The following is a 13,212-nucleotide window of genomic DNA, read 5'->3' on the forward strand; positions in this document are numbered from 1 at the left end:
ATTCCATTTCTCCCTTTCTTCTCCCAATATATTTCTCACCCCTTAATTTCATTTTTTAAAGATATGATCCCATCCTCTTCAATTCACTCTGTGCTCTGTGTGTGTGTGTGTGTGTGTGTGTGTGTGTGTGTGTGTGTGTAATCCCACCCAGTACCCAGATACTGAAATGTTTCAAGAGTTACAAATATTATCTTTCCACGTAGGAATGTAAACAGTTCAACTTTAGTAAGTCCCTTATGACTTCTCTTTGCTGTTTACCTTTTCATGCTTCTCTTCATTCTTGTGTTTGAAAGTCAAATTTTCTTTTCAGCTCTGGTCTTTTCAACAAGAATGCTTGAAAGTCCTCTATTTCATTGTAATTCCATTTTTTCCCCCTGAAGTATTATACTCAGTTTTGCTGGGTAGGTGATTCTTGGTTTTAGTCCTAGTTCCTTTGACTTCTGGAATATCCTATTCCATGCCCTTCGATCCCTTAATGTAGAGGCTGCTAGATCTTGTGTTATCCTGATTGTATTTCCACAATACTTGAATTGTTTCTTTCTAGCTGCTTGCAGTATTTTCTCCTTGATCTGGGAACTCTGGAATTTGGCCACAATGTTCCTAGGAGTTTCTCTTTTTGGATCTCTTTCAGGCGGTGTTCTGTGGATTCCTTGAATACTTATTTTGCCCTCTGGTTCTAGAATCTCAGGGCAGTTTTCCTTGATAATTTCATGAAAGATGATGTCTAGGCTCTTTTTTTGATCATGGCTTTCAGGTAGTCCCATAATTTTTAAATTGTCTCTCCTGGATCTATTCTCCAGGTCAGTTGTTTTTCCAATGAGATATTTCACATTATCTTCCATTTTTTCATTCTTTTGGTTTTGTTTTGTGATTTCTTGGTTTCTCACAAAGTCATTAGCCTCCATCTGTTCCATTCTAATTTTGAAAGAACTATTTTCTTCAGTGAGCTTCTGAACCTCCTTTTCCATTTGGCTAATTCTGCTTTTGAAAGCATTCTTCTCCTCATTGGCTTTTTGAACCTCCTTTGCCAATTAAGTTAACCTATTTTTCAAGGTGTTATTTTCTTCAGCATTTTTTTGGGTCTCCTTTAGCAGGGTGCTGACCTGCTGTTCATGCTTTGACTGCATGTCTCTCATTTCTCTTCCCAGTTTTTCCTCCACCTCTCTAACTTGAATTTCAATATCGTTTTTGAGCTCTTCCATGGCCTGAGCCCATTGAATAGTTATTCTGGATGTTTGGGATACAGAAGCCTTGACTTCTGTGTCTTTCCCTAATGATAAGCCTTGTTCTTCCTCATCTGAAAGGAAGGGAGGAGATATCTGTTCACCAAGAAAGTAGCCTTCTATGGTCTTATTTTTTTTCCCTTTTCTGGGCATTTTCCCAGCCAGTGACTTGACTTCTGAGTGTCCTCCACACCCACCTTGCCTGCAGATCCGCCCAGCCAGCGCTTGGGGTCTGAGATTCAAATGCTGCTTCCCAGCCTCAGGGCTTTGGGTAGGGGCAGGGCTGCTATTCAGTGTGAGATTAAGTTCAGGTGCTCAGGGGCTCAGTTCCCCGAGGGGGTTTGTGCAGAAGCCTTCAACAATGAATCTGGGCTCCTGCTTGCTTGGGGAGCCCTTGTCCGCTGCTGCCTCCATTGCTGCCTCCTGAGGGGGCCTGAGCCATGGAGACACCCTTGCTCCCCTCTCCGCGAGCCAAAAAGACTCTCTCACTCACCCCTGGCGCCTATGGGTAGAGGGACCTGTGTGGCTGCTGGAGATTCTGTCCCTGAAGCCTGCTCAGATTTGCTTCTCTCAGCACCGTGTGGCCAAGGCAGGGCTGGGCTCCTCTCTGGGTCTGGTGCGGACGGACCTTTGGTATCTGTTTTCAGGGCTCTCTGGAACAGAATTCTCCTCCACTCCATTGTTCTGTGGCTTCCGCTGCTCCAGAATTTGTTGGGAGTTCTTCTTTACAGATATTTTATGGGCTGTGGGTTTGGAGCTAGCATATGTGTGCCTTTCTACTCTGCCATCTTGGCTCTTGAATATATAGTTCTTGAAAAGGTCTGTTAGCCTGTGCGTGGTCTTGGCTGGAATCCCTGCTTCCTGTCTGCTTGTTCCTTCAGCTGCAGGCGTGTGCCATGGAAGCAGTGAGTGGGTGCTTAGGATTTGCTTCCTGTGTTTCTTTTGAAGTCCTAGCAGGGGCTATGTTCTCGGGGAGGCTGGGCTGGGGAGCCACTTCTAGGACCAGTCCTGGACTCTTCCTCTTGCTTGCTCCTTGTGATCCTTTGGCTTATTCTGTACAGACATTGTTGACCGGAGGCAGCCTCATCTTTAGGATGAAGCACTTCCAGGACAGAACCTGTGATGGCATTTGTGGTCCAGGGGTATCAGTCAAGGATATACCCTGCCTGGTCATGAGCTCTCCAGAAGTGTCTGTGTGTTCTAGTGTTTGTGTCACTTTCCTGATTCTGGCTGATTCCCTGCCCAGAACGGGGCCTCACCAGCTCTGAGCTGTGCTTTTCTCATCCCAGAAATGGAGTATTTTTTAAGTGACTTCCACAGATAGCTTCCTCTTCCTCTCCCTTTATTGTGCCAGCGGGGATATTGTGCCAGCCTTCAGGATAAATTTTAAGTGGTAAAAGTTTTCAGTGGTTACACTCATTGTAGATAGTTTTATTTTTCAGCCTGGTTGTGTCTTGTCTGGCATGGGGATCACTCTCTTTGTCCGGAGTCATGCCATCCTCTTTCCTTAGCCAGCCAACTCTGGGTCTTCAGGTGACCCCACCAATTTAGATTACAAGCTAATTTGGAGAAGCGTAGCAGAAGGTGATGCATGAGATCTCCTCTGCAGACCTGGCCCAAGAATATTGTAAATGAAATCAGAAGGGTGAGTGGGCCAAGGTGGGTGAGACGTCCCACGATGCCCTTGGGGTAGTCTCCAGGAATGTCTGGGGTGGCTTGCATCTGTCTGGTGCAGTCTGTTCTTTCTGTCACTTGAAATAGCTGAGGAGATGGAGGCCACGGGATGATTGTTCTCTGACTTCCAGTTCTGGACTCTTTTCTCCACACTTCTTCCAACTGTCTCCCTCTGTCAGCCCTCTGGTGCAGGGACCTCAGGGTTAAAACAGACACCCCTTAGTGTGGCATTTAAGGATTTCCCCTCCTGCCTCTAGCCTACCTGTCCATCCTGATTTCACACTGCTCCCATGTGTTCACGCTGCATCTCAGCAAAGCAGGGTTTGTGGTGGTTCCTTGCACTTAGTTTCCCCACTCTATGCCTGGCATGTGCATACCTTCTTTCAGGGCCCAACTCAGGTGCCGCTTTCCTTTTGGGACATTCGTTCTCAGATTACCTGGGATCAGACCTCTCTACCAGTTTAGTGTCTCTCCCCTAAGCCCCCAGCGTGGAACTGGAGCCTGAGAATGGTTCTGAATGAAGTTGCAGGAGCAGAAATGGTGCCCATGCCCAGATTACCTGTTTTAGCTCAGAAGGCACCTGGTCCCAGGAAGCTGGTGCCACGGATGTTCACCTATTAAAACATCACTGGCCTTTTCTGTAAGAAGTTGCCAAGGCCCAGGCCTCTCAAGAGATACTTGGTTCATTGCTAGACTCACATGGTGGAAGGTGGATCTCCACAGGGTGCTTGTGTAATGTTAATGGAATGGGAAGATCTTTCCTACGTATGTGATCTGACTACTCTGTTGGAGCCAGAGTCACAGGGAGCTTCAGTCACATGGCATGAGTGGAGCAGGAAGAGTGAGAGTGAGGCAGAGCTGAGGAGAGGAGCTAGGAATTTTGTGTAGGGGAGCTTGTTTGTGGGGAGACCTAATGGGGGGAAGACTTGGGGATGTCAGTGCTTCCTGGATTGGTAGTGTGTATAAACTTCTTTGTCACTGTGGTGGAATTTGCTCTCTGGTATCTGAATAAATATTTTGGTTTCATGTTTGAGGAAGAGAGTTATTTATATTTTGCAAATTTATCCTGGAAATACACATGCATATTTTTACACATAGATATCGCATTGGTGTTACAACTTGCTTCAACTCAGTGAACTTTGAGTACCTTGGATTGGAGCCCTTTGGTGCCTCTCTTTTGCCAGCTCTGTAGGAATACTGTGTCCATGGGAGAACCCTTCTGTGTGGTTCTAATGAGAAGCCATAGCTGTGGGGACAGGGTCTGCAGGACCCCAGGGATCCTCTGTAGGATCTGCAGGGCCATCAAAATCCTTAGTGTGCTCTCTGGGGTTCCATAGCATGAATTGTAGGAACCTTCTGCCATGTTGTCTCTCTCCATTCAAGTCTTGCCAGCCTCTCACAGGAGTTTCTTTTCTTCTGCAGCACGTAACAGCAGACAGCTACATTCCATGCCTGGCTGACCTCTGCAAAGCCCTGTGGGAAGTCATGCTCAGCTATTACAGGACCATGGAGTGGCATGAAGCACATGACAGTGAGGACACGACTAGGGTGGCTGGTAGGACCCTCTTGTGGCTCTTCCCTGTGCCCTTGGGTCCTGGACCCCTATGCCTGCCAATCATTGCCTCCCTGCAGAGCCTGGGGAGGTTGGTCTTGCTCTCTGAGCCCCAAGCCAGTTCTCAGGCTGAGGGGCGTTACCATTGTACCAGATGACTGGCAAAACCAGCCACAGTTGTGGCTGCATCTCTCAGAGATGGTAGTGCACTTTCTGAGGGAGCCCCTGGAGGCAGGGTTTGTCCCTGCTCTGCTCAGAGTCCAGGGGTCTGGCTTTGCCTGGAGGTAGATGACTTGCCTGGTGCTGCCTGAATCAGCTGGGTGCTGAAAAAAGACTGCAGTTACCCTTTGACTCTAGGCATGTACTTTTCTTTTTTTCTTTTTTCTCTTTTAATCGCTTCTTCAAAGGTCTTCAGTCAGGTTGTTCTACTCAGGAGACTGCTTTCTCTCCTTCCCCATTCCTGCTTGTTTCCTTTAAATTTGATGTGTTTCTGCACCAAATTCATGTGTGTGTGTGTGTATGTAGGGGGGAGAGTCACCTGATGCCCTGTGTGCCACCCTTTCTTCCATGTTTTTTCACTTCTCACTCATCCCAATTATGAGACGTATTAGACTCCACCTCCAGACCTTCAGAACAAATAAATTCACTCCAGGACTTCTGCTTATCTTCTTTAACTCCTTCAATATTATTTGAAGACATTGTGGTTCTGAGGGCCGCTGGTTTCTTTTCTTCCTGTTAAAATGTTAGCACTACATCGTCCTACAGATCCTTCCAGTTGCTCAACCTCTCCCTGCATCTCTGAACTCTGATGTGTATTTGCATTTCAGAGATCCTAGAAAAGCCTGAAAGTCTTCTATTCTACTCAAGGTCATTTTTTCCCCTGAGGGAACATGCTCAGTTTTGCAGGTTAAATTGTTCTTGCTTATGAGTTCATGTCTTTTATCTTTTGCAACATTATGGTAGCTTAAGCTACCTGGTCACATGTACTGCTGCTTTCTGGATGTTTGCAATATTTTTACTTTAATGTGGGAGTCATAGATTTGAGCTAGGACATTCCTAGGACTTCTTTCTTTTGGGGTTTTCCTTCAGGGGGTCAGGAAATTCTTTCCATATCTACTGTGACCTCTGGTTCTAATAGTTTTGGGTAGTTTTCATTTGTGATTTATGGAGATAGAGTGTCCAGGATTTTGTTCTCATATCTTTTGCTGTCTTGTGGAGTCATTCGTTTTTGTTTCATCTCCTCTAGTTTTCAGGGATTCTGTTTCTTGGGGAAAGTTTATAACTTTCTCTTTTAAGCTCTTTATTTCCAGTCTAGTTCTTTCCTCCAGAGCTTTTATTTCCTGGTGATTCAGCCCAAGGGCACCTTTCTCTGCCCAGATGTCTCTGTGTCTGTCCCTCTCTCTTGCCTCAGTGACCTGGCCCAGGACCCCAGTGATCAGACCCAGGGGCCCCTCTCTTCCACTTGGTTGTTTCTGTCCTTCTCTCTTGTTCTTGCCTCAGTATCCTGGCCCAGGGCCCCTCAACTTGACTGGTGCTTTCACAGCTTTGTGGCCAGTCCTTCCCTTCCCCTTGTCTTCAGTGCCTGCTCTCCGCTCCTTCTGTGGGCCTCTTCTCTCCCTCTGCATTCCTTCCTCTTGCCTGCCGAATGTTGGCTCCCCCATTTCTGCCCTCGGTGCTGCCATGTCTTCCATGCTCCAGCCTCATGCCCGTGGCTTCTATTCTCCTTTTCCCTGGTGCTGGTTGGGCTTCTCCAAGCCCCCTCCCAGCCGATACTCTTGGTCAAGTAAAATCAGTTCTTTCATTGACCATGTCCAGAAATGTGTCTCCTGCACCTCTTTTAGGGGTGGCAGCAGGCTTCCTCACTAGTCTTGTAGAATTGGGGACAATCCTTGAGTTGATCCGATTTCTGGAGTTTTTGTACACAGTGGCTTGTTTTTCCAACATTGTGGTTCTCATGCAAACACTGCATCCACTCATACAGATCTTCCCAGGCATCTCTGAAACGGTCACTTTCATCACTTCTTTCAGTATATTTATATGTCTTCATTTGCTTAGCTGTTCCTTTTCTTTGGTCCCTTTGTGGGTATGTCTCTGGGTCGAAGGGCACACACACTAAGTGCTGATCTGTCCATCCATCCATCCATCTGTCCATACATCTGTCCGTCAGTCCATCCATCCTTTAGTGTGCATTCATTAGGAGCTTCTTATGTGCCAACACTGTAGTAGGAGCTGGAGGTGCCCAAATAAAAGAACAAACAGTAAAAAATGAGATTCAGAGGAAGAGATGTGAGCAGCCTGTGAGGAGGGACTGGGAGAGAAGAGCCACTTGAGAGACAGGGGTGAGAGGGAGGGGTGGAGGGTTGGGTGTGGCCATGGATCAGGGCAGGACTGAGGAGCTGCTGGTGTTGGTGCCAGGGAGTGGGTAGAGCCCCACATGGGCTGGGAACCAGCCTGACTTACCTCCCAGTTATGGTGGGCATCTGAGAATGTGCCCCAAGTACCTTTTCCTTGATGTTTAATCATACGGCTTCTCTGTAGGGGACAACTGGGCCACTGGTGAAAGCCCCAGGAGAGTTATTGTCTGGAAAGAGGAGGGTGTCGTTCTTGGCTCCTGTTGGCACCAACAGGCCAACCTAGGATCTCTCCCATCTTCTTGTTTCAGAAGGGGGTGGCACAACGGGGTCTGAGGAGAGCAATTTTGATCGCAACTACGTGAAGAAGAAGCTTGAACATGGACTGTCGCGAATATGGCAGGTTGGTTCTGCAAGATGGGAGAAGGATCAGTATTGACATTGTGTGCATGTGTGTATGTGTGTGTGTGTGTGTGTGTGTGGGTATATATATATATATATGTGTGTGCACGTGTGTGTGTACTTTGTGCATATGTGCTGTATGTGTGCATGTGGGATCCCTCTGATGGGGGCCCAAGGCCAAGGCTTGCTTGTCTGGTCTCCTCTCTCTGGACAAGTCTTCAGGAGCTTGTGGGCTGGTGTCTGGCAGCCTCTTTGGCATTGGTGGTCACCTCAGCGCTTCCCTGATGGCCCTCATAGAGTTGGAATGGAGGCGGCTGCGCTCTGCTTGGCCCATGCAGACTTGTGTTCTGCCTTTTGGCCTGGCTTCAGGGCCTTTATTGGTCACTGCTGCTTCTTTCTGTGTCCCAGGGTTCGCGCCCCACACTCATTCCCTCAGCATGGCTCAGCTCAGTGTGGCTCAGGCCACCACCCCTCGATAGGATCTCCCTCCAGGCCTTATTCTTGTCCTCGGTCCACCAGGGCCCTCAGACACTGGGGCTGCTGCCTTCCTCAGTTTATTCAACTGTCAAATGGGTGTGATAGTAATAGCACAGAATGTCAAATGAGATACTGATTGTAAAGCACTTAGCATGGGCCAGGCGCGGAGTAGATGCTTTATCTGTGTCAGCTGCGATCACGATTCCTGTCAGCACCATCACATGTGAATGTGCCTTTGGCCGTGTTCTTTTTTCTGCTGCTGCTTCTGCTTCTCCTGTGTGATCTGGAGTCATTGTCACTGGGGTTACCTGCACACATGTTCACATGCACGCACAGGCACACCCACATTTGTACACATGCACAGATGTACAGATGTTCACAAATACACAGACCTGCACTCGCAGATGCATTCTCTCACACGTTCACAAGTGCGTATCTGCATACAGGTGCTTGCAATACACATTCACATGAACATCCATGTGCGCATACAGCCACGTTCACATGTGCACACAGATTTCCATAGGCACACATACATGTGTACCCATTTACATACTTGCATACACATACTCATTCACATATGCACATATGCACACCTATACACACTCACATTTGCACGTAGACTTTTACATGCACACACATTCACATGCATGCACATTTGCATATGCACACTCACTCTTGCACGTGCATACATGTGCTCCCCCATTCACGCACATTCACACATGCATACGGGCACACTCACATACTTGCTTGCTCATACACATTCATGAGCACAGACATTTGCGCATGTGGTATCTCATTCACCTGTGCTTACACACATGCGTGCTCACATTTGCATTGCACACATTTGCATGCGTGCCCATGTCTATATACGTGCTCACATGCATGCACACAGGATGGGACTTGTCCAGCTGGACTCCAGGGCCAGCCAAGACCTGTGGCTGGGAGCTCCCTGACAGATTCCCCCTCTTCAGCTCCCCATGCACCTCCTGTTGGGTGGCTGTAGATTCCATAGCTCTCGCTGGAGGGCTTTGGCCTCTCTTTGCTGGAACAGTTGAAGGTATCTATGGGCCATCGCATCATCAGAGCATCATTCTGAACATTCTACTGAAAGGGAACAGAAATCACTCTGATGGCTTTCGTCCATTCGGCTGCCATCTTGTGTGCGCCTTCTGGAAGGAAGGGCCTCTCTGGCGTGGCTGTCGGAAGCATTTGCTGAGCCTCCATTTTGGGGGCTTTCCCTTCAGACTGTGGTGCCCGCATGGCTTTTGTGACCATCCTTGTGAGCATGGTGAAGATTAGGGGTCGACCTTGGGATAGGCCTTGGGACAGGACAAGAGCCAGGGGCCCTTTGGCTGGACATGAGATGCATGATTCAGAGAGTGACAGCTGGAGAGGACCTGCATGTCCTCAGGTGCCATGAGTGCTGCATTTTTCATTCTGTTTCCCCCAAACATGGCTGTGACTGGTGACCACCATAAATCCTTTCGTGCCTTTGGACGGGCTGTGCTCTCATGAAATTCAGTCATTCGTCAAGGAGGAGTGACTGAATTAGGAACAGAGCTGAAGAAGTGACGTGACTCAGAGATCGCTAAAGCCTGATGACAAGGCATTGTTCCAGTGTCTGAGGGGGAAGTTGGGGGGAGGCTTCTTTGGATTAGGTCATAGAGAACTCCTTTGTAGGAAGAACCTAAGCATCCTCACCTTTCTGATCAGTGTCGATTTTGGGGCGATGTCTCAACTTTCTCCCGTTTGTCATTCTTAATTGTTGAGAAGCAATACACCAGAGGGTTGATTAGCCAGGAGGGCCTAGGCCCACGGCCTGCCTCCTAAGCAGTCTGGTGGCGGGCGTGCCCCTGTCAGGGAGCTCTCAGTACTGCTGGGGGCCTCCAGTACAGATGCCCCACACTGGGGACGTCTCCAGCCTGGGGAAACCATGGGATGCGCCCGTGCACATAAATGCATGGGCATGCATACACGTGTGGAAGTTTCTCATCCATACATGGCCACACATGTGTACATACAAGCACGTGTGTTTGTTTTCTGAGCACACTTAGAAGTATTCTCAGAGAGGCTACCTCTTTTGCAGAGTTTGCAGACTGTTCTGTGTAAGGGCTTGCCCCTGACATCAAGGACTGGCAGCACTAACTGGGAAATGTCTTGTTTTACAGGATGTGCAACTCAAAGTGAAAACCTATCTGTTTGGGACTGACATGTCAACATTCAAGTACGATGACTTTATCTTTGTCTTGGACATAATCAGCAGGTAGAGTTGGGGACTGGATGTGTGCCACTAACTCCATCATGGTCTCTTTCTCCTGATTGAAGGGGATGGCTCTCAAAGCATGCCCAGCCATGAACTGGTGCCACACGGTTCCCCCAGCATGGGGATGGGGGGGTATGGGTCCTTCTCACTTGCTCTTTCCATGGAGGGGAGGCTGTCAGGCTGGACCAGCTGGTTTCCACTGCCCTTTGCTCTTCCTGCCCCCCTAGCCCCTGGAGGACAGCCTCCTTCACACCACTTGTCCCTCAGAATCTCTTGTCTACAGTGTGTCTTAGCCTGCTCATGCTCATGGGGTCCTACTGCACCGTGCTCCTTTGTGGGGAGTGGGGGGGGGGGGGTGTTGCTGTGTCTCTGCATCTATCCTTCAAAGCTTTTCTAGGTCTGCATTGTGTAGGTACATGCACATAGACATGGGCACACATGCACACATAGACACATGCACAGCCAGGAGAGCTGCAAAGGTGCATTTCCCTCCTTTCAGCCTTTGATTCCATGGTGCCATGCTTAGGCCTGTGTCCCACAGAGATGAGAGAAGGGAGAGAAGGATGCCTTTGATCAGATGTGTGTGGTAGCCCAGTGGTAAAGCCCTAGAGATGGAGGGGTTGCCTTCCATGGGGAGTGGCTAATCACATGATGGTCTCTGGTGGTGATGGAGTGATGGAGGGACCAAGGCTGGCCCCTCTGAGGAGGGACTTGGGGTAGACTTGTTCTGAGCTGATACTGAGGGAGAGCACTGTGAGAACAGCCTGCGTGGTGATGCCAACATTGTCATGGCTGACAGCCCGAGAAGACTGCCTCATGGCTAGTCAGGCCACCAGGAAGGAGACGTGTACCACGGCTGTGGCTGTTAGTTCTTCTGGGCTTTGTGTATTGGTACAAGGACCATCTGGGTAGGATTGGGGGGGGACCAGGAGCTAGCCACAGTGATGCCAAAAGAAGGGAAAAAAGGTGGACACTGAAGCATTTAAAAATGTGCAGGAGAGAAAAGAACGTAGCGCAGACAAAGGGGACAGCTCTGAAAGCAACATGAGAATTGATTACAGACTTAGGAGCATTTTGGAATAGTCACGGCTTCAGATGCAGTGTCTGCTTTATTTGGAAATGCTTAACAAAAGTCACATTAAAGAGTGAAGAAGGATCTGCCTCCCTCCTCCTGGCTGTTGTCTGTTCTCAGTGTCCACCTCTGTGGGCCATCTGGAGGGGATGTATGAAGGGCAGGCGTGGAGTTTCCCATACTGCTGCTGGCACAGGGCCTCATCTTGGAGGTTTGCTGTGTGTGGCAGATTACCAGAGCCAGGAGGCTCTTGCCAACTCTAAGGACTTCCTCTTGGCTCACACTCTGTCCCGGGCCTCCTCCTTGTCAGTGGGAATCACATTTGGTCAGTGTGCTTCTCCCTATTTTAGTTTTTGCTTGGCCTTAGTAATTGGAGAGACTTTAAGCCAAGTTATTTCTATCATAACTCTTCAAGTATCTTAAGTGATTTTGGCCCCGCCATGGGAGACTCTTGGGTCCTGAGGACCCTTTGCTGGGATGTCTGAGTCCACCAGATTTGGTGCTTCTTTATCTCAGAGGCCATAATGAAGGCTTTGCAGATGAGTTGGGAAGGTCTGGGTTTTAAAGCAAATAACTAGAATACGGTCACTCACAGTCATGGATTTAATAAAACGCAGTTTGGTTTATTTTTTTAAAAAATTAGAGAAAAATACAAAAATCAGTTTTTCCCTCCTCCTTACTCAAATCCTTGAACGTGTCCCTAAAAATTGTGGCTTGGCTGCCCCCTGGTGGGTGCCCTTCTCAGGAGGTGGTTCTCTGGAGCCCAAGGTGGCTGCTGCATGAATCATCATAGAAGTCATTCTGTAGTTCCATTTGCTCTATGCTGCATCCGTTCGTGTGAGTTTTCCAAGGTTTCTCTGGAACCACCCCTTTCATCACAAACTCTGAGGTTCTGGAAGACATAGATAGAGAAGGAGTGGCAGAAAGACAGGAAGTGACTCAGAAAAGCAGCAGTTCTGGAAGAAGTCGAGAAAGGAAAACTCAGAATCCAGGAGGCTTCCCCAGAACAACTGAAAAGACCCTGACCAGACAGTGTAGGAGCTGGGGGAAGATGCCTTCCAAGAAGTGCTGGAAATCAAGCACAGCTTCCCAAGAGGCCGTGTTGGTGGGGACACCCAAGGGAACGAATTTCAGATCGAGTTCATGGGCCAGAGAGTGTCCCCCAGGCTCTGTCCAACACCCTCTTCTTCTCTGCTGTTGGTGATCTGGGCTTGCACAGACCTCCTCCTCATCTCTCTGCAGAAGACTCTTGGTCCCAACTTCTCTTCTGACCTCTGGTGTCCCGTATTTGACAGCCTTTCCAAAATCTTGAACTCAACATCCAGGAGACATCTTAAAAAGAGATATCTCCAATAGCACATAAAAGAACTCCACATTTCCTCCCCAAGGGAGGGCACTCCATCTTCGCAGGACCCCAGACTCACAACGTGAGAGTCAGCCTGGACTCCACTCAGTTTCACCTCTGAGGCTCCCCCTTCTCTCTTCCTGGTCCTGCCCCCTGGTGCCCCATCACTGCATGCCTGGACTATGGCGATAGCTACTGGGGAGGGGTCTGCCTGCCTCAAGTTTCTCCCCCATCTAGTCCACCCTCCATTCAACCACCAAAGTGATTTTCCTAAAGTGCAGGTCCGGCCACATCACCTACCCCCCTCCCAATGTTTCCTTAGGGTTCTCAGGATCAGATACTTTCCTTCCCACACATACACAGTGGGGTGCTGGCCTGTGGCAGGAGGGTGATCCAGCACCCCAGGCCTCCTGCCTGCTCCATAGACTAGACTCTGCGTCCCTCTCTCCTCACAATCCCAGGCCTTCCCACCTGCTGCACGTAGTTGTCTGTGTGACTGGCCGCTTCTGAGGGGAGGTGCCTCTTCTGCCTTTCTTTGGCTCCCCAGCACTTTGCCCAGGGCCTGGCAAACAGCAGGCACGTACTCATTGTGGTTGTCTGATTATCTAAGGGCTGGGCTTTTTTCTAGGGAATTGTGAGCATCATTGAAGGTTGTGCATGCCTTTCTGACCACTGCACATTTGCTTATTTTGTGGCTGTTTATGAAAAACATGTCTTTCCAAGCTTCCTGAAATCGCTTTTCTTTGGATAGGCTGATGCAAGTGGGTGAAGAGTTTTGTGGCAGCAAGTCTGAAGTCCTACAGGAGTCCATCCGAAAGCAGAGCATCAACTACTTCAAGAATTACCACCGGTG

The 13,212-nt window shown here is 48.8% G+C and overlaps 1 protein-coding gene across 5 annotated transcripts in view; it reads left to right on the forward strand.

The window, feature by feature from the left end:
- Positions 1 to 13,212, forward strand: part of VPS50 (VPS50 subunit of EARP/GARPII complex) — a 54,456-nt gene that overhangs the window by 23,407 nt on the left and 17,837 nt on the right. For 4 of the 5 annotated variants that reach the window (XR_011964867.1, XM_072599300.1, XM_072599301.1 and 1 more), the window contains 4 exons: positions 4,320 to 4,452; positions 7,112 to 7,203; positions 9,848 to 9,942; positions 13,111 to 13,209. Coding sequence is in view for 4 of the 5 variants with exons in the window: in XM_072599300.1 (XP_072455401.1) it covers positions 4,320 to 4,452; positions 7,112 to 7,203; positions 9,848 to 9,942; positions 13,111 to 13,209 (419 nt within the window). In the remaining variant the exon portion in view is untranslated. Of the gene's footprint in view, positions 1 to 4,319; positions 4,453 to 7,111; positions 7,204 to 9,847; positions 9,944 to 13,110; positions 13,210 to 13,212 lie in introns of those variants that run through there. The other variant, XM_072599303.1, reaches the window with a different exon arrangement.

The sequence above is a fragment of the Notamacropus eugenii genome, chromosome 3 (assembly GCF_028372415.1).
Source record: "Notamacropus eugenii isolate mMacEug1 chromosome 3, mMacEug1.pri_v2, whole genome shotgun sequence".
Taxonomy (NCBI): domain Eukaryota; kingdom Metazoa; phylum Chordata; class Mammalia; order Diprotodontia; family Macropodidae; genus Notamacropus; species Notamacropus eugenii.